Consider the following 18,756-nt stretch of genomic DNA (forward strand, 5'->3'; position numbering starts at 1 on the left):
CTTGTTTTAGTTTTTGGGTTTTTTTTTTTTTTAATTTTATTTTCATCTCTAAATATATTTTGGAAAAAAATCCACCTGCTGTACTTTAAGAGAATATGATCCACAAGGAGCCCTGGGCCAGGGGGACCTCAAGCCCAGGTGCCATGAGGAGCTCAGGAGAGAGGGGAGCCTGGAGCTGGGGCCAGGACACCCTCACTGCTCCCAGCCCCGAGTCCAGCTGGGATCCAGCCAGCACCAGTCCCCTTCCACGACCAAGTGACGTGGAATTACAGAGTCATGGAATGGTTTGGGTTGGAAGGGACTCAAACCCACCCAGTGCCACCCCTGCCATGGCACTTCCCACTGTCCCAGGCTGCTCCAAGTCCCATCCAGCCTGGCCTTGGACATTCCAGCAATCCAGGGGCAGCCCCAGCTTCTCTGGGAATCCCATTCCCGGGCCTCAGCACCCTCACAGGGAGGAATTTCCCCGTGCAAGGCCCTCCCCAGGCCCGTGGGTGCAGCTGCTCCGCCAGCCGCAATTCAAGTGTGTTTAATACTGACATAAAAAAAGGGACAATATTTAAGGGTATAAAAAAAACCTCGGTAGGAAAAATCAGCCCAGGCGAGACAGGGACAGTCCAGGTCAGGTGAGGAGAGGCTCCACCTTCATCTTCTTCAGTGGCGTCGGCGCCGTGTCGGGGCTGGGACGCTCGTGCTTGAGCCCGTTCCCGTTCGCTGCCGTGCCGTTGTGCTGCGCCAGCGGCTCCTCCTTCAGCCGCCCCTGCGCCTGCTCGGCCTTGGCCGGCTCGGAGCTCTCCACCACCACCGGCCCCGTCCACTCGGGCACCTCCAGCCCCAGGGCCTTCATCAGCTTGGTCATCACCTCATCCACGTAGCCGTGGATGCGCAGGTCGGCCTGGCGGTCCTGGACAGCGGGGACACGGCTCAGGGACACGGCTCAGGGACACGGCGATGTCCCCGCCGTGTCATTCATTCATTCCCAGTGGGACATGAGCTGGAGCCGCGCCTGGGGATGGGGACACGGGCACAGAGCCAGGGACAGAGCAGGGACGGGCACAAGGGAGCTATGGAACATCCCAGGAACCCTCAGCTCTGGGTATTAAAGAGTTTGGACAAGAGGGGCACCAACACCTGAGCAGGGAGTAGCATGGAGTGAGCAGGGAGTGAGCAGGGAGTGAGCAGGGAGTGAGCAGGGAGTGAGTATGGAGTGAGCATGGAGTGAGCAGGGAGTGAGCAGGGAGTGAGCATGGAGTGAGCATGGAGTGAGCAGGGAGTGAGCAGGGAGTGAGCAGGGAGTGAGAATGCCCGACACCGGCTCCGTGTACGTGGCCATTCCTTCATGCTGTAAAGCCTGAGAGGACACAGCAGGCTCCAGGCTGAGCTTTTACTCTGCTCCTAAGACTTGCTTGGATAAGGCTGGACAGGGCTTGCAGCAGCCTGGGGTAGTGGAAGGTGTCCCTGCCCATGGGAGAGGGAATGGGATGAGCTTTAAGGCCCCTTCCAACCCAGCCCTTCGCATGATTCTAATATTTACCTGCCATCTCTACGTGTTTAGCAGGAGTTGCAGGTTTAAACCCTCCAACCCAGGACTCCCAGCCTGTTTGCCTGCTAAGAGAGGCCACCTGGGAGGGGACAACGTGCAGGGACAACCTTGGGATGGGCCTGGAAGGGGGGACAGGAGGGGAAAGGAGCAGTGCAGAGCTGCAGGACGCTCACTCACGTGTTTGGTTGCTTGGAGGTTGACAATGACCAACTTCCCTCCTCTCTTCTTGGTGATCAGCGGGAGGTTCCCGCTGGGTTTGATCTGCAGAGAGGTCCCCAGGGTGACGGAGAGATCGGCTTTCCTGCAGGGAGGAGGACAAATCCACAATCAGGGCACGGATGGGTGGGAAGGGCCCGTTCCCCTGCTGAGCAGGGCGTCAGTACCTGCAGGCTTCATCTGCCAGCGTCAGGTCACGGTCGGGCAGGGAATCTTCCCAGTCCAGAATAGTGTCTCGTAACTTCCCTCTGGAAAACACACACAGGGACCGCGGTTTTCCCTGGAAAAGGCAGGAGAACAGGCAGCAGAGCTGCCCTGGCAGAGGGGACAACGACCAGAGCCTGGCCCACCCTCTCTGTGAAGGGACAGAGAGCACCCAGAGAGATCTTCCTGCACCTTGGGCTGCTTCTCCCGGATCCGAGGCGCTGCTGGGTGATCCCCCCATCCCGCACCCCAGGAGGGATCCCTACCTGCAGGCCCGCAGCCCCCGGGCCTTGGTGACGCTGCAGAGGCGCCCCGTGGGCTTGAGCCCCATGCTGCCCACGACGGCATCGCGCACGTACTGCCTGGAGAGAGAGAGAGACACAGAGCTGCTCAGGGGGGCTGCAGTGCCCCCCGACACTGCCTGGCACGGAAATCCCAGCCCAGCTTTTCCCAGGATGGAAATCCCAGCCCAGCTTCCCCTCCAGGGCTCACGTACTTCCCGCATTTCACGCACTCTTCCACAAACATGTTCCCGTGGAGCTCGGCCAACTTGTCCCTGTGGGAGAAAGGCACAGGTGAGCTGGGGAAGGGTGGGGAGCCCTGGGGAAACTCTCCCTCCACCCCAGGAACCTCGAGGGCTTCCCTGCATTCCAGCTCTGCCAGGTGATGGCCCCAGCAGGGGCTGAGGGAGGGACAGGAGGTTTTTAATTGTAATCGGCCTTTTAATTGTAATGTTTCCGTCCGCAGCACTGATTGCAGCTCCGGATGCGCTCAAATCTCTGCTCCTGGGAGCATCCAGATCTTTCCTTTTCCAGCACCCAACATTCCTGTCTGTCCCCGTGCTGTTCCAGCCCTCTGACACCTGTTTTTCCTAAAATTCCCCTCAGGCTCAGAGCAGAAGCCAGAGGAAAACACGGCCGCGCTCTCCCTATTTTCCTCAGAGACCCACGCTCACTGGGAACTTCCCCCAGGCTGTGTGAGACAGGACTGACTTGATTTCCCCCAGTCTGGCCCCAGTTCAGCTTACTCAAGCACAGGCTTCGTTTGGGAGGCAGAGCTGGGCTGAACTGGAACAGGAGCCAGCGGCTCCGGGCTGTGGGAGCACCATGGAATTCTATCATCATCATCATCATCATCGTCATCATCATCATCATCATCATCATCATCATTCCCTACTGCTTTTCCCATGGTTGTTTAGTTTAAACAGACAAACACGGGGCTGGGAGCAGGACCCAGGACTTGGGGCAGGAAATGTCCTGGAGGCAGCTCTGAAGGTGTTTGTGAGAGGCACCTTCTGCAAGGACACATCCTTGGCCACGTCCTGACTCAGGGAATCACAGAATGGGTTGGAAAGGACCTTAGAAGATCAACCCCATGCCATGGGCAGGACACATCCCACTGTCCCCGGCTGCCCCGAGCCCCGTCCAGCCTGGCCTTGGCTGTTCCCAGGGATCCCAGAATATCCTGAGCTGGAAGGGATCCACGAGGATCACCGAGTTCAACTCCTGGCCCTGCACAGGACACCCCAACAATCCCACCCTGTGCCTGAGAGCGTTGTCCAAGGCCCATTCCTGTTTCCATCCTCATTTTCAGGGATGAGCCATCCCATTTTTCTCTGGGATCCTGTGCCAGGGCCCTCAGCATAAAACACCGGAGGTATCAGCGTCACACTCAGCATCTTTCAAGCCTCAGTGACTCCCTTCATTTTGTTTTCCTCCTTGAACTCTCCCCTCCCCTTTCCCAGCAGCTCGGAGCACTTTTCCCTCCCAAGACAATCGCTGGCTGCTCTCAAGTGCTGGGAATGGGTTTTGTAACGGGCTGGGGGCCGCGAAGGACAAAGCTCCGGCTGTCACGAGGCTCAGGAGAGGCTCAGGTTCCTCTGAGGACAGCTCTGCCACGGCCACTGCAGTCCCCTCCACGCAGGGAGTGGAGCTCTGCCACCCTCGGCTCCCGTCGCAGCTCCCTGCAGCGGGAATCCCTCGGATCCTCGGGAATCTTACGTGGGATCCCATCCTGGCCGTGAGGGAAGCAGAGCCCAGGTAAGTCAGAGCAGCTCCAGCTGTGGGACTCTCCCTGGTTTGGTTCTTTAAGGGTTTTTTGGGCCCAGCGCTGATTTTTCTGCTCCCTCAAGGGATTCAACTGAAGCAAATTGAAGCGGCCCAAGCTCCGGCAGTGCCGTGACCAGGGTGAGACTCAGCCCTGGGAGCAGCTCGGGGCTCCCGCCCTCCCTCCATCCAGAGGGATGGGGATGGAGGGGATGGAAAGGACCAGGAAGCACAGCTCCAGGTCATTCCCAGGAGCACAGGTCCTGCTTGCATCCAACTCCTCAGCCCCAGGTGGCACCGAGAGCCACAACCAGCAGGACCTGGATGGGGACGAGTGTTGGATGGGGCTTGGAGCAACCTGAGACAGTGGAAGGTGGCAGGGGGAATGAGATGGGTTTAAAGGACCCTCCCAACCCAAACCATTCTGGGATTCCATGATTCCATAATCTGTTTTTCCTGTGCACAAACACCACCTGGAAGCATTTCTAGGCAGCAACATCCAAGGCTGATTTCATTCCGTGACCCTCTGGATCAGAACCAGAACCTCCCTCCTCTAAATTCCAGCTGGTTTATCCCCTTCCAGCTTCCACTCCCCTTATCAGCCAGGACAGAGATTCCTTGGGAATCGAAGCGCCTGCGTGGGGCTGGGAAAGTACCGTGGGAATCCTGACCGCACGTGCAGGCCGTCCACGTTCTGGCTGACCAGGAATTTCAGGATTCCCACCCTCTGCAGCCCCAGCAGCGCCATGTGAGTCTTGGAGGGCCTGGCGTTCTCAAAGGTGGTGTCGAATTTCGGGGAGAGCCCTTTCTCTTCCATAGTCCAGACACCATTGGGGCCCCTGGAAAGAGCAGGAAGGGAGAGCTCAGGCTCCAGGTGCCCCAGCCGGGGGAGCAGAGCTCACGGATCAGCAGGATTCCTGGGGGTTGATGCAAGCACAGCACGCGTGGGGATCCCGTGGGAACAGCTGAGCCGGTGTCTGCAGCTGGATCCGGGATGGGCGGCAGGGATGGGTTCGATCAGAGCTCTCCACGAAGGAAGGTGGACTCGGAGGAGGTGCCACCCGCCAGCCCTGGGACTTACCTGAAGTCAGGGATCCCTGAGGCCGTGCTGATCCCTGCCCCCGTGTGAAAAACCACATTGGAGGAGCTCCGGATCAGCTCTGCCAGCTCCTGCACCTTCCGCTCCAGCTCCTCCGGAGGGTCAAAAATCTGGGGAAAGACAAAAACCAGCGTGGGATGGAGAGACGTGGATTATATGGGGAAGGAATCCTTCCCTGTGAGGCTGGGGAGGCCCTGGGATGGATCTCCCAGGGCGGCTGTGGCTGCTCCTGGATCCCTGGAATGTCCAAGGCCAGGCTGGACAGGGCTTGGAGCAGCCTGGAATAGTGGAAGGTGTCCCTGCCATGGCAGAGGTGGCACTGGACGATCCTTCAGGTCCCTTCAACCCAAACCATTCTGGGATTGCATGGTTCTAGAACCCCAATAACCCACAATTCTTCCTTATCTGTGAAGGATTTCGCATCCCGTAACGACAGAAACATTTAATGGGAGAGACTCTGCATTGTCTGGAGCATCTCCATGCAGAGACAGGGCTCCAACACCAACAGGGACTTTGTTCTCTGACAGGCAGCTGGCCCAGGCTGGGCTCCAGGAGCAACCCCGGCCACCCCATGTGTGCTCAGCCCCAGCTGTCACCAGCAGTGCCACCGCCTCTGGGGACAGACAGGGCCCAGGGACAGTGAGGCACACAGGAGCCACGCAGGTGGGGACCCCATACGCTGGTTTGGGCATGGGATTTAATTCCTGAGATGCTTCTTCAGCCCATTCTCCCGGGGACAGGGACGAGGACAGGACCCTGCGTGTCCCTGTCCTCTCAGCATCCCCTTGGCTCAGGACAGCCTACTCTGAGTGTCCCTGTGCCCCCAAACCCTGTTTTAAGCTTCCCAGGAACTGCTGGGGCTCAGGGGGGACACGGACAGAGCCATGGGGGGAAGAAGAAGAGAGCTGCTGGGTGCAGCCAGGGAGGCCATGGAAAGGGACAGGGAGGGGGACAAGGAGGGAGCTGGGGGTGGGCTGAGATGGACATGAGGGGAATCAGGGAGCTGTGGAGTGTCGGGGCACAGACACCCACGGCAGGGGAACAAGGAGGGAGCCGCGGGATGTGCTGGGGACACACAAAGGGCTCGGTCCCTCCGGTGCTGCGCTCCCCAGGGCTGTCGCCGCGGGGCACAGGCCGCGGTTGCCATGGGAACGCGCCGGGCCGCGCCAGGGCCCGCGGAGGGCGGGGGTTCAAGCGGACGGGCGGGGGTTCACCCGGGCGGGCGGGGGTTCACCCGGCGGTGCCGCGCTCACCTCGGGGAGGCCGCACTTGCCCTTGTCCGAGTACGGGGACAGCCCGGCCGCGTAATTCACCGCCATCGGCGCGGCCGCGGCGCGGCCGGAAGAGCCGGGCGGGGCCGGGGCCGCGGGACACGCCCCGAGGCCGCCGCCGCCATTTTGGAGCCGGGCAAGGCGGGGCTGCCCTCAGTGCGTGCCGCCATCTTGGAGCCGGGCAAGGTGGGGATGCCCCCGGCTTGTGCCGCCATCTTGGAGCCGGGCAGGGTGGGGATGCCCGCAGCTTGTGCCGCCATCTTGGAGGCGGGCAAGGCGGAGCTGCCCTCAGCGTGTGCTCACAGCGCCCAGACACTGCCGGGACACTGTCCTCAGCCAGCCTGGCACTGCCCAGACACTGCCCTGATACTGCCCTGATACTGCCCTGATACTGCCCTCACCGAGGGTGACACGGTCCCGACATTGCCCGGACACTGCTGTGACACTGCCCTCACCCTGCCCTCACACTACACCGACACTGCTCTGACACTGTCCCGACACTGCCCCGACACTGCCCCACCTGCACTGAACCCCCGTCCCGGGGGAAAACAGGAATGGGCAGAGGGTGCTGGCAAGGACGGGGGTGCCAGGGATGGCCAAGAGGTGCCACCAAGGGCAAGGGGCGCCAGGGGAGGGCAGAGATGCCAAGGAAGGGAGGAGGGACACGAGGAGCTGACAGGGACACGGGATGCTGACAGGGACACGGGATGATGACAGGGACACGAGGAGCGGACAGGGACACGGGATGCTGACAGGGACACGAGGATGCGGACAGGGACACGAGGAGCGGACAGGGACACGGGATGCTGACATGGACAGGGGGTGCTGACAAGGACAGGGGTGGTTGGCAAGGGCAGGAGTGCCAGGGCAGAGCGGTGGATACCAGGGAAGGACACGAGATGCTGACAAATGCAGGGGATACCAGGGAAGGACGCGGGTGCCAGGGAGGAGCAGGGGATGCTGACAAGAACAAGAGGTGCTGGCAAAACCAGGGGCTGCCAGGGCAGGGAAGGGGATGTCAGGTCACAAGAGGTGCCACCAAGGGCGGGGGGTGTTTGGGATGGGCAAGGGGTGCCAACCATCAGCGCCCAGCCCTCCCCGGTCACCCCCAGCACCCCCGGGCCGTGTCTCCTGTCCCCGGGCATGGCCGGTGCCCGCAGATCCCTTTCCAAACACGGCTCGGCCCGGCCCCCCCGGCTGCCCGGGGCTGTAACCGCAGCCGCGGCCGTAACCCAATCCCCGGCTCCGGTTCCCGGCTCCGGGCGCTGCGCTGGGAGCGCCGGGACGCTCTGGGAGCAGCGGGATCGGGGCCCGAGCTGTCCCCAGGCAGGGACAGACCCTCGAGCGTGGCCATCTCCCCCCCGAGCAGGTGCCGCAGGGCTGAGGCTGAGCCACCATGAAGAGCCTGAGAGCCAAGTTCAAGAAGGCAGATGTGAGTGCCATCCCTGGGGACACGGGGACCTGCTCCAGCATGTCCGTGGGGACACGGGGACCTGCCCTGGGATGTTCACTGGGACGTGAGGAGCTGGGGATTTCCCCCGGGGTGCCCCCAGCGTCACAGGGACACGGGGACCTGCCCCGGGACACGGGGTGGTCACTCACAACGGGGACAGCAGCCCCACGGAGGTTGGCACTGCCACCCTGGCCAGTGCCCCAGTGCTCCCCCAGTGCTCCCGGAGCCATGGCTGGGAGTGGGGCAGAGCAAAGGAGAGGGAAGCGGGTCCCAGGTCCCCTCCCTGTCCCCTACGTGGGGACAAGTGCCGCTTTGCCAGCTGCCACAGCCCGTGGAACCAGCCTGTCGGTGCTCCTCAATTATTCAGCAGCAGCCTGGCACGGGGCTGCAGAGGGCAGAGGGGGACAGTGCTGTCCCCAGTGCACTGCGAGGGACACAGCTGGGGACACGGGGACACAGGGTGAAGCCCCTCACCTGGAGTCTGGGAGGATCATCCTGCTCGGGGCGCTCGGTGCCTCCGTTTCCCCACACTGCCCTGGACACATCCCTGAGGCTCACGATGTCCTGACGCCACCGGGACTGCCCGGACAGCGTCTGGGGACCCTCTGCGTTTTGGGGTTCCTCCCTGAGGGGTGTTTGGGGGGGCCGTGAGGTGCAGGCGGGGGGATCCGCCCCTCCCTTGGCCCCGGGGCAGCGCTGGGAGGTCACTCTGTGCCCCAGGGCAGGGCGGGGGGTGCCGGGTCCCCCCTCCTCGGGGGCCAGGAGGATGCTCAGCCCTGGTTTGGGGGTGCTTTTGAGCACGAGGTGGGACAGCTGCCCCCTCCCCCGCAACCTCTCCCGCTTTAACTGGGACCAGTCTGGGTGCCGCTCCCTGCCTGGGAGCTGCTCCCCGCTCCGAGGCGGGATGCAGGGACGCAGGGATGCAGGGACGCAGGGATGCAGGGATGCAGGGATGCAGGGATGCAGGGATGCGCCGAGCGGGGGGTGCTGAGGGAGGGAAGGAGGGAGGGACGGGGGTGGAGGAGGCGGGTCCGGCTCCCACTGCCGCAGCCCCGGACCCCGCCCGGGCGGCGATGCCGGAGCGCTTCGGGCTCGGGGGTGCCCGTGCCGGCCGGGGCGGGGGGCGAGGGGCGCATGGCGTCCTCCCGCCGCCTCCTGCTCAGCACCATGAAGCAGATCTGCCTTTGTGCCGCCGCCTCCTTCGCGGTACGTCCCGGCTCCTCTCCCGGCTCCCCTCCGGTCGCGTCCTGCGGTTTGAGCCGCGTCCCTCCTGCCTCACCTGCACCCTCCACTCCCGTCCCCATCCCCATCCCGGGGCTCCCCCGCGTCCTCCCCATCCTGCTTTGTCCTTGCCTCGCAAGGGAGTGGGGGGAGCGGGCACCACCCTCCCAGTTTGCCCAGTTTGCCCTGGGAGACCGGTTTGTTCCCTGACCCTGGTCCCACTGGGCTGGAGGGGCTCGGGGGGCACCCGGCGGGCACTGGCGGCTTTGGGACAGGTGCCAGCGGCTCCCGAAAGGTGACATCCATTTCCTGCCGCCGCCACCGCAGCCAGCGCTGCTTTGTCGTCACCGGCTGCGGGGTGAACTCAGGACTTGCGGTCCTTGTCCTGGTCCCGTCCCGCTGCGGGTCGCTCCTTCGGGACAGGGATGTGCGGGAGCACCGCGAGAGAAAATCCCCGTCCAGCCGCGGTCCTGTTTTGGGGAGGGGCTCAGCGCTGTGCCCCGTTATCCCGGGAGGCTGGAGCATCCCCAGGGATCTGCTCTGGCTGCCAGCTGTGCTCGCGCTGCTTTGATCCCTTCCTCCTCCGGGAGCAAAGCAGGGCTGGGAATGGGATCAGGGGGAGAATGGGCAGGGTTGGGGCTCCCATGGGTGCTGGCTGGGTTTCGTGCTGCGATTTTGGGGTGGCAGGGGCAAACCCCGGGGCAGATGGGCTCGCTCCCAAATCTCAGCCTGGCGCAGCTAAACTGGGCTGTGTCTGTAAATCCCCCGCTCTGTGAGCTGCAAACTGAGAGGGCTGGAGGGGATTTTCATCCCAATCCCAGCTGAACTCTCGTACCTGGGGATGAGCTCCCAGGAGAGGGGCGCAGACACGGCCGCCCCTGGGGACAGGGCTGGGGACAAGGACAGCCCAGCCCTGCCCACCCTGGGGACAGCGCTGTCACAGCTGACACTGCCACAGCCTCCTCTGGGCCCCGTTGCAGAGTCAGGACTGGACCAAGAACGACGAGAAGCTGCTGCAGGCCGTGGACTACAACGATGCCGGGCGGGTCACGTCGCTGCTGCTCCGCAAGGGCCTGGTGCCCACCAAGCTGGACTCGGAGGGCAAATCCGCGTGAGTGCCGAGCCCCGGCCTGGGGACACGGCTGGGGACGGGGGACACGAGTCCCACGGCCCCTGGTCTCGCTGCAGGTTCCACCTGGCCGCCACGCGGGGCAATGTGGACTGCCTGGAAGCAATGCTGGCCCACGGCGTGGATGCCATGACCAAGGACAGCTCGGGTGAGGGCACGGCCACCACGTGCCCCTGCCTAATGCCACGGGCCACACAGGGACACTGGTTGTCCCCAGGTGTTGAGGCTGAGGGGACAGACTGGGTGGTGGCCACACCTGAGGGTCTGTAAATTGTCCCAGTTTCCTAAAGGAGCTCAAGGAGTGCCCGATGAGCTCCTGGAGTTGTCCCCTTCCTGTTCAGCCCTGCTCCAGCAGATCCTGCTGTGCGCCCGTCTCCCTGTCTGTCCCCCCAGCTGTCCCCTCTGGCACGGCCGTGCTCTGACCTGTTTGTCCCTTCCCAGGTTACACTGCCCTGCACTTGGCCTCCAAGCACGGCCACCCTCAGTGTGTCAGCAAACTGCTGCAGGTACAGGGAGAGGGAGGAGGGACGGAGGGAGGGAGGGAGGGAGGGAGGTGCTGTGCCAGCGCGGTGTCCTGCCTGTCCTTGAACCCCCTTCCCTCACCAGTGCCTTGGCGTGGTGCTTCCCGGCTCTGTGCGCTGCCGCCTGGCACCAGGGAGCCACAGGGGGTCTGTCCCTTGTCCTTCACGGCATGGAGCCGGAGGGGGTTTGTCTGCCTGTCCCCCTCCTTCACCACACCACGGAGTCTGTCAGCCCCCCGTCCCTCACCGTCCTCACGAGCAGTCCGTCCCTCTGTCCCGCTCCTCCCGTGACCCAGGCTCTCCCCCCAGGCCTCCTGCCCCGTGGACGTGGCCGATGGCAGCGGCCGGACTGCGCTGCACCTGGCGGGTGAGTGGGGACAGTGCCAGCCCTGTCCTGCTCGTGTCCCCGTGGGGACAGCGCTCAGCCTCAGTCCTTGCCCGCAGCTGCCAGCGGCTGCATCTCCTGCTCCGAGATCCTCTGTGACTTCAAGGCTCCCTTGAACAGCAAGGACAAGGTGAGGTCCCTCTGCTCCTGCTCCTGCCGTGCCAGGCTGGGGCTGTCCCGAAACACAGCACAGCTTGGGGTGGGACATGGAAATCGGGGTGGGACATGGAAATCGGGATGGGACATGGAAATTGGGGTGGGACATGGAAATCGGGATGGGATATAGAAATCGGGATGGGACATGGAAATCGGGATGAGACATGGAAGTCGGGATGGGATATGGAAATCGGGGTGGGACATGGACATCAGGATGATGTGGGGGGATCTGAGCCTCCTCTGCTCATCCTCCCCGCTGCCGCGGCCAGGACGGCTCCACGCCGCTGATCCTGGCTGCCAAGATGAGCCACCCGGAGCTGTGCCGGTACCTCCTGCACCGCGGCGCCGCCGTCAACTGCCGGGACCTGCAGGGCAGGTGGGGCTGCAGCGCCGGGGGCCGGGAGCTGCCGCGGGGACTGTCGCCTCACCCGCGCTCTCCCCGTGCCCAGGACGGCCCTGATGCTGGCCTGCGAGAGCGGCAGCGTGGACACCGTGGAGGTGCTGGTCAGCGCCGGCGCTCGCGTGGCCGTGGTGGATGCCACCGGCCACGACGCCGCTCACTACGGGCTGGCCACGGGCAACGTCCTCATCCAGCACCTCCTGCAGGAAGCGGCCCAGCGCCGCTCCTGGGCCAGCGGTGAGGCTGCCGGGGCACCCCGGGCTCCCTGCCACCAGCACCGGCAGGACAGGGCGGGCAGAGGCTGAGGGGGGGGATTTGTCCTCTTTTCCTGGCTGGTTGGGGCCGCCCTTGGCTGTGGTGTCCCCAGCCCAAGCGCTCCTGCACGCACCTGAGCTCTGAGCTCCTAAATATCCCCGATTTCTCTTCCCTGCCGCTCTGCCCCACAGAGGAGGAGTCAACCGAGCAGACGTCGCAGGTGAGGGGCTGGTGCCCGTCCCTGGAGGGTCGCCTGGCTCAGGAAGGGGGGAGGACGCTGTGGGTGTGACGTCCCCTCCGCCCTGGGGTGTCCACAGACGTCTTCGCCCAGCCAGTCGTCCGTCAGGGAGAAGAGCAGCACCCCGAGGAAGAGGAAGGCTCCTCTGCCTCCCCTGGGCACCCCCAGCCAGGTGAGGAATGGGTCCCCAGGTCCCCACCTGGCCTGGCAGGTGCAGAGCGGCCCAAAACACTCCTCGGTGAGGGGTCCCCTCATTGCGGGGGTCTTGTGCCAAGAAGCCCCCTCGGGCACACAGTGGGATTTTTGGGATTTCCCGTGCCGGGAGCTGGATTCCATGCTTTCCGTGATTCCCTGCAGGAGGACCGGGACGCCTACGAGGAGATCGTGCGGCTGCGGCAGGAGAGGGCGCAGTTCCTGCAGAAAATCCGGGGCTTGGAGCAGCAGGAGAAGCAGAGACGGGAGGTACCGGCTGCAGGGTCCCGGGGAGCAGAGCGGGGACAGGGGAGATGGGGACAGCGCTCATCCCTCCCTGTTTTCTCCCTGGGTCCTGCCAGCGGGCAGAGCTGGATGAGGCCTCCCTGCGCTCCATGGAGAAGCAGGTGAGGCCAGGGAAGAGCCTGGAGGTGACCTCAGCTCTCTGAGGGGTCCTGGTGCTGGGAATGCCACCAGGACTCTTCCAAGAGCCAAGGGGACCCTATTCCCGTGTCCCGCCCTGCAGATCCAGGAGCTGGAGGAGCGGCTGGTGGCACGGGATGGGGAGAAGGAGAAGCTGGGCAAGGAGGTGGAGGCTCTGCGGAGCCGCCTGTCCTCGATGGAGGTGGGTGCGGGCAGGATGCAGCTGGCAGTGCCCAGGGCTGGGCACAGGGGGGGTCACCTCCACCCTGCACCCGCAGAACGAGAAGGAGAACACAAGCTATGACATCGAGACGCTGCAGGACGAGGAGGGAGACGCGCTCGAGTTCCCAGGTAGGTCGGTCAGCCTCCCAGGGACACCTCGGGGAGAGTGAGCACTGGGCAGTGGGGGCACAGCCCCATGTCCCTGTGCCCTGCAGGAGCAGAGATGCTGCTCTCCAAGAAGACGCTGAGCCCCTCGGCTGAGGAGCTGCTGGCCACGCTCCAGGGGCAGGTGCAGTCCCTGACCGTGCAGAACAAGGAGCTGAGGGAGAAAATCCAGGCACGTCCCTCTCTGTCCGTCCATCTGTCCCTCTGTTCCTCGTCCCCTGGCCCACGGTGGCCTCACGGTCTCTGGGCAGGTGCTGGAGAACTACGAGCGGGACGAGAGCAGCCCCCCTGCCCCGGGGGACGTGGTGCCCGCCAGTCTGTACCAGGCCCTGCAGCGGGAGCTGGAGCGGCTGCGGGCGCAGGGCACGGCGCGGGCCGCAGGGGACGGGCGCCGCGGGGCCTCGGAGCCCATCCCGGAGGGAACCGCGGGGCCGCGTCCCGAGGATCCGGCCTGGGCCTGGGGCGAGTGCAAGGCAGCGCTGGGCGAGCTGGGGGTGCAGACATCCTCCTCCTCCTCACCCTCGGGCGAGCGGGAGCCGAGCGCGGAGCTGGCGGAGGCGCGGGAGGCCCTGAAGCGAGCGCAGACCGAGCTGGAGGAGCGGGAGCGGCGGCTGAAGGAGCTGCAGGCCCGGCTGGAGGCTGCGGAGGCCGCGGCCTCTCCGGGAGCCTCCGTGGAGGAGGCGTCGCGGGAGAAGGAAGCGCTGCTGGAGCGCTGCGGGCGCGCCGAGGCCGAGGCCGAGGCGCTGCGGCGGGAGCTGGCGGCGAGGCCGCGGGACGCTCCGGAGCCGGCGCGGCGGCACGCCGAGGCCGAGGCGCAGCTGGCGGAGCTCCGGGCAGCCCTGGCGCGCGGGGAGGCCGAGCTGGGAGCGCTGCGGCAGCGGCTGCGGGAGCACGAGGAGGAGGCGCCGGCGTGGCCGCAGCGGGCGCGGGCCGAGGGCTGGGTGCCCCGGGACGAGCACGCCCGCGCCACGGCCGCGCTGCAGGAGCAGGCGCGGGCGCTGCGGGAGCGCCTGGAGCAGCTGGAGGCCGCGGCCGACGCCAAGGCCCGCGAGGCCGCGCGGCTGCAGGCGGAGCTGGCGGCCGCCGTGCCGCGGGCGCAGCACGAGGCGGCCGAGGCCGGGCTGCGGGCGGAGGCGGCGGCGCTGGCGCAGCGGCTGCGGGAGCTGGAGCGGCGGCACGAGAAGACGTGCGAGGAGGTGTTCCGCGTGCAGCGGCAGGCGCTGTTCATGAAGAGCGAGCGGCAGGCGGCCGAGGACAGGCTGGGCGCCGCGCAGAAGCAGCTGGAGCAGGCCCAGGACGAGGCGCGGCGGCTGCGGGAGCTCCACGGCCACGCCGAGGATGCGGCACGGCTGGTCAGGGACAGGGACAGGAAGGTAAGGGACGGGGAATGGTGAGGGGAATGATGGAGGGGAATGGTGGCCTTGGAGCAGCACATGTGGAGTCACTGAATTTGGGTTGGAAGGGACCTTAAAGCTCATCCCATCCCACCCCAGCCGTGCGCAGGGACATCTCCCACTGCCCCAGGCTGCTCCAGGCCCTGTCCAGCCTGGCCTGGGACACTGCCAGGGATCCAGGGGCAGCCACAGCTGCTCTGGGTAATGTCACCCCTGTGCCCTGTGCAGATCACGGAGCTCTCCAAGGAGGTTTTCAGGCTGAAGGAAGCCCTGAACGCCCTCCCCGAGTCAGGAGGGCCCCCACAATCCCCGCCCAACACGGCCACGCTCCAGGCCCGGATCCGGGCGCTGGAGGAGAAGCTGGAGGTGGGTCACCTGGTGGGTTCGGGGCTCCCCCGAGCCCCCAGCCCTGTGGCCAAACCCCCTCCCTGTGCTGCAGGAGACAGAGACGAGGCACAGCAAGGTGGTGACGCTGTACCGGAGCCACCTGCTCTATGCCGTGCAGGTGAGCGGGGAACAGGGCTGGGGACAGCTGGGGACACGGGGCTGGGGACAGCTGGGGACACGGGGCTGGGGGCAGCTGGGGACACAGGGCTGGGGACACGGGGCTGGGGACACGGGGCTGGGGACAGGGCTGGGGACAGGGCTGGGGACACAGGGCTGGGGGCAGCTGGGGACACAGGGCTGGGGGCTGGGCCACCTGCCATCCACATGACGGGGACTGAGCCAGGTGCCAGCCCAGGGACACGCACGGAGCCTCGCTGATGTCCCCACTCCAGTGTGCCCACCAATGCCCCCTCCACCCCAGGGCCACATGGACGAGGACGTGCAGAGACTCCTGTGCCAGATCCTGAGGATGCAGCGGCTGCAGGAGCAGGGCAGATGAGCCCCTGCCAGCACGGGTGGCACGGGGACGGGGGGACAGGTCTGTCACAGCACCCTGTGTGTCCCCTCGCTTGTCCCGGCACCCAGCCCACCCCCAGCACAGCAGCAATAAAGTTATTTATAGTCACACTAATGGGGTGGCTCCTCTCTGGGGGCACCGGGGTGGGCATGGGGGGCTCTGGGAATCTGGGGACAGCAGGAGATCGGTGCCACCGTCCCCAGGCCTCCCTCGAGGGGAGGGGTGACCCTGAAGGGACGGAGTGGTGGCAGGGGACAGGTGGGAGCTCTCTACCCAGGGCTGCAATCCCTTTCCCAAGGCGCGGGGAGTGCGGATCCCGGTGGCAGCACGCTGGGAAGCGGCTCCGTCCCCACGGGCTCGGCCCTTCCTGCGAGGAAATGGGCTGGGAAGCGCCGGGATCCGGCGGGGACAGCGCGGTCCCAGCTGGCCCTGCTGCGGTGAGCGTCGGGGGGCACTGGGATCCCCACGGGCACTGCGGGAGGTGCTGGAGCTCTGGGGTGACCCCACAGCGCCGGGTTTGGGGCACCCCCAAATCCAGGGAAAGCGGAGGGTGTCCCCTGCGGGGCTGAGCCAGCCCGTGGCTGTGGTGGGTGGGAGGTGACAAGGGCAGGACGTGTCGCTGTGCTGCTGGGCTTGGGGACAGCACGGAGCTCCGCTCGGCCCCCAGGCCGGGCTTTGGGGGTCTCTGCGAGGGACAGTCCTGCCCTGGATGGAGCCAGGAACCCACCCGAGGGATACAAACCCCTGACTGCAGGTGTGGGAATGCAGGGGTGGCTGCGGGCCCCCCCGGAAACCGTGGGAATAGCGGGAAGTTTAACCCTGGCTGTAGGGTCTGACCCCTTTGGAAATCCATCCCTCTGCAAGGTGTGTGGCAGGGCCAGGGGGGGGAAACTGAGGCACGGCAGTGTGGGCTGGCGCCAGGGTGATGTCCCTGGGGACCGGTGGTGGCTGGGCTGTCCCCGGTGCTGGGGTTTGACCATCCTGCCTGTCCCCACAGGCGCCCCTCTGAGTGTCCTGGCATGAGGTGGCTTTGGGTCGTGGCTTTGGTGGCACCCGCCTGCAGTGTCCCCTACAACGGCACGGCGGGGAGCACCGGGGACGGGGACAGCGGGGACAGAGGTATGGGGCACTGGGGGGATCTGGGGATCCTGGATACAGCAGGACTGGGCAGACTGGGAGCACTGGGGTCGGAGGGGATTCGGGACAATGAGGGGATGGGGGACAGTGACAGATTCTCTGGGGATAGAAGTGTGGGGACACTGGAGGGACTGTGGGATACAGAGGATGGGCACGGAGGGATTGATGAGGGAGGAATAGGGACCTGGGGCTCTGGGGACACTGGGAATGGCACTGGGGGCCCAGCGAGGCCCAGACCCTTCCTGACGCAGTGTCCCCGCTCCTGCTGTGTCCCCCCGTGTCCCCCAGACCCCTGCACCCCTCAGCACGGCCCCCTGGGCACCGAGGTGCTGCTGCCATGCCCGGGTGGGGCGGCCGAGTGGCGCCGTGGGGACACGGTCCTGGGCACGTCCCCGGCCCCGGGGCTGGCCCTGCCCAACGCCAGCCTGGCCCACGAGGGCCACTACAGCTGCCACCACCCTGTCACCGGCGAGACCCGGGCCACCATCTGCCTGCGGCTGGGCTGTGAGTGCCGCCCCAGCCCTGCCGCGACCCCGCCGCTGGCCGGGGGTCCCCGGGGGTGCTGGCAGTGGGGTGACCGCTGTCCCCTGCCCCAGACCCGCCCTCGCCACCAGCCATCGAGTGCTGGGCCAGCAGCTACCCGCAGGCCGTGAACTGCTCCTGGGGTCTGAGCCCCGACCCTCTGCTGGACACCGACTTCGTGGCCACCTACAGGTCAGTGGGGGTCCCCAAAGCCTCTCCCGGTGTCACCCGGCCCTTGGCAGCTGTCCCTGTGTCCCCAGGCACGGCTCGGACGCGGGTGAGTGCGCCCTGACGGGCCCGCGGAGCTGCTCCTTCGGGGAGCTGCAGGTGTTTTCCCTCGCTCCCTACGAGCTCAACGTGACAGCCCGGAACGCCCTGGGAGCTGCCTCGGGAACGCTGTCCTTCCTCCTGGAGAACGTCGGTGCGTGCTGCGGGGCTGGGGGACACCGGGGCGCCCCGCAGGACCCTCGTGTCACCCTGGGGTGTCCCTTGGGGCTTGGGATGTGGGATCATCAGCGCAACGATCGCCGGATCCCTGCACGGATCACAGGGGGACGCGAGGACCCTGTCCCCAATGATCCCACGCTGGATCCCGCAGCCACAATGTCCCCCTTCACCTAAAAATGAGGGAAAGAGACTTTTCCGTGCAGTGGTTGTTACAAGGGGGGTTGGTTTTAATCTAAAGGAGGATTTAGATGGGATATCGGAAGGAATTCTTGGCTGTGAGGGTGGTGAGGCCCTGGAGTGGAATTCCCAGAGAAGCTGTGGCTGCCCCTGCATCCTTGAGTATCCAAGGCCAGGCTGGACAGGGCTTGGAACACCCTGGGATAGTGGAAGGTGTCCCTGGTGGGATGAGATGATCCTCAATGTCCCTTCCCACCCAAACTATCCTGGAATTCCCTCATTCCTTCTCTCCCCAGTAAAGCCGGACCCCCCTGAGGCTCTGCGGGTCTCCCCCATCCCTGGGGAGCCCCAGAAGCTGCTGCTGGAGTGGAGCCCTCCCTCATCCTGGCCATTCCCAGAGTATTTCCCGCTCCAGTACCGCATCCGCTATTCCCGGGACAACGACTCCGTCCCCACCATGGTACTGCCACCCCTCGGGGTAAACCGAGGCACGGCCGTGGCTGTGCCCGGCGTGTCCCTGTCCCTGACCCCGCTGTCCCCAGGTGGGGCCGTACGAGGTGACATCGCACACCCTGACGGACCTGGAGCCCGGGAGCCTCCACCACATCCAGGTGGCTGCCAAGGACCTCACGGATTCCGGGGAATTCAGCGCCTGGAGCCCGCCGGCCTCGGGGACGCCCTGGGTGGGACTGTGACGGCCAGGCAGAGCCGCCGTCCCCATCCCACACCTGCTCCCGTCCCTTCTCCCACCCCAGCAGCGCGGAGCCACCAGTGCTGCCAGGAATGGGCAATAAATGGGCTTGAGGCTCCATCCCTGTTGTAATTTTGGGATGTTTGTGACGGCTGGGCTGCCCCTGGGGTCGATCCCTTCACTGCGCCCAGGGCCAGTCCCTTTGCTGTCCCAGGACGGTCCCTTTGCTGTTCCAGAACAATCCCTTTGTTTCGCTGTCTTTGACCCTTCTTTTGCCCTTGGGCTCGGTCTCTTCTGCCCCAGGCCCGTCCCTTCGCCCTCTGCCCCACCCCGGCCCTCAGCGTCC

At 65.4% G+C, this 18,756-nt stretch overlaps 3 protein-coding genes across 5 annotated transcripts; 2 read left to right on the forward strand and 1 right to left on the reverse strand.

Annotated features, from left to right (window-relative positions):
* Positions 1-52: 52 nt before the first annotated feature.
* On the reverse strand, positions 53-6,461 carry SIRT6 (sirtuin 6). Of its 2 annotated transcripts, XM_040086644.2 has the most exons (9): positions 6,361-6,461; positions 5,090-5,217; positions 4,665-4,847; positions 2,460-2,519; positions 2,230-2,325; positions 1,927-2,007; positions 1,721-1,844; positions 1,535-1,622; positions 938-1,458 (listed from the first exon to the last, which is right to left on the reverse strand). In XM_040086644.2, the coding sequence occupies exons 1-9, from the start codon at positions 6,424-6,426 to the stop codon at positions 1,385-1,387; spliced, it is 900 nt and encodes a 299-aa protein (XP_039942578.1). In that variant the 5' UTR covers positions 6,427-6,461; the 3' UTR covers positions 938-1,384. The 2 variants fall into 2 exon arrangements, with proteins under 2 accessions (XP_039942577.1, XP_039942578.1); XM_040086643.1 differs by lacking the exons at positions 938-1,458; positions 1,535-1,622 and adding an exon at positions 53-904.
* A 2,440-nt stretch (positions 6,462-8,901) lies between these two features.
* ANKRD24 (ankyrin repeat domain 24) lies at positions 8,902-15,550 on the forward strand. Of its 2 annotated transcripts, none has more exons than XM_058423593.1 (19): positions 8,902-9,037; positions 10,033-10,163; positions 10,241-10,329; positions 10,623-10,687; positions 11,012-11,069; positions 11,147-11,217; positions 11,513-11,619; positions 11,693-11,880; positions 12,090-12,118; positions 12,216-12,308; positions 12,494-12,598; positions 12,691-12,735; positions 12,855-12,953; positions 13,030-13,102; positions 13,189-13,310; positions 13,390-14,511; positions 14,761-14,898; positions 14,972-15,037; positions 15,312-15,550. In XM_058423593.1, exons 1-19 carry the CDS (start codon positions 8,966-8,968, stop codon positions 15,384-15,386), a joined length of 2,748 nt encoding a protein of 915 aa, XP_058279576.1. In that variant the 5' UTR covers positions 8,902-8,965; the 3' UTR covers positions 15,387-15,550. The 2 variants fall into 2 exon arrangements, with proteins under 2 accessions (XP_058279576.1, XP_039942639.1); XM_040086705.1 differs by having other exon boundaries at positions 15,341-15,550.
* A 268-nt stretch (positions 15,551-15,818) lies between these two features.
* Positions 15,819-18,518, forward strand: EBI3 (Epstein-Barr virus induced 3). The gene is made up of 7 exons (XM_040086774.1): positions 15,819-15,873; positions 16,434-16,555; positions 16,862-17,077; positions 17,170-17,287; positions 17,356-17,516; positions 18,016-18,179; positions 18,262-18,518. Exons 2-7 carry the CDS (start codon positions 16,456-16,458, stop codon positions 18,412-18,414), a joined length of 912 nt encoding a protein of 303 aa, XP_039942708.1. The 5' UTR covers positions 15,819-15,873; positions 16,434-16,455; the 3' UTR covers positions 18,415-18,518.
* The last annotated feature ends 238 nt before the right edge of the window (positions 18,519-18,756 follow it).

This window comes from Hirundo rustica, chromosome 26 (genome assembly GCF_015227805.2).
Source record: "Hirundo rustica isolate bHirRus1 chromosome 26, bHirRus1.pri.v3, whole genome shotgun sequence".
Lineage (NCBI taxonomy): Eukaryota > Metazoa > Chordata > Aves > Passeriformes > Hirundinidae > Hirundo > Hirundo rustica.

What these genes read in the sequence shown, in the direction of transcription:
- ANKRD24 (XM_040086705.1), top strand. Translation starts at nt 8,966, where the DNA reads ATGGCGTCCTCCCGCCGCCTCCTGCTCAGCACCATGAAGCAGATCTGC. An exon ending in GTGCCGCCGCCTCCTTCGCG is followed by an intron (nt 9,038 to 10,032) that starts GTACGTCCCGGC and finishes GCCCCGTTGCAG; the next exon opens with AGTCAGGACTGGACCAAGAA. An exon ending in GACTCGGAGGGCAAATCCGC is followed by an intron (nt 10,164 to 10,240) that starts GTGAGTGCCGAG and finishes GTCTCGCTGCAG; the next exon opens with GTTCCACCTGGCCGCCACGC.
- EBI3 (XM_040086774.1), top strand. Translation starts at nt 16,456, where the DNA reads ATGAGGTGGCTTTGGGTCGTGGCTTTGGTGGCACCCGCCTGCAGTGTC. An exon ending in CATCTGCCTGCGGCTGGGCT is followed by an intron (nt 17,078 to 17,169) that starts GTGAGTGCCGCC and finishes CCCCTGCCCCAG; the next exon opens with ACCCGCCCTCGCCACCAGCC. An exon ending in CTTCCTCCTGGAGAACGTCG is followed by an intron (nt 17,517 to 18,015) that starts GTGCGTGCTGCG and finishes TTCTCTCCCCAG; the next exon opens with TAAAGCCGGACCCCCCTGAG.
- SIRT6 (XM_040086643.1), bottom strand. Translation starts at nt 6,426, where the DNA reads ATGGCGGTGAATTACGCGGCCGGGCTGTCCCCGTACTCGGACAAGGGC. An exon ending in GTGCGGTCAGGATTCCCACG is followed by an intron (nt 2,520 to 4,664) that starts GTACTTTCCCAG and finishes TTTCTCCCACAG; the next exon opens with GGACAAGTTGGCCGAGCTCC. An exon ending in CTGGCAGATGAAGCCTGCAG is followed by an intron (nt 1,845 to 1,926) that starts GTACTGACGCCC and finishes TCCTCCCTGCAG; the next exon opens with GAAAGCCGATCTCTCCGTCA.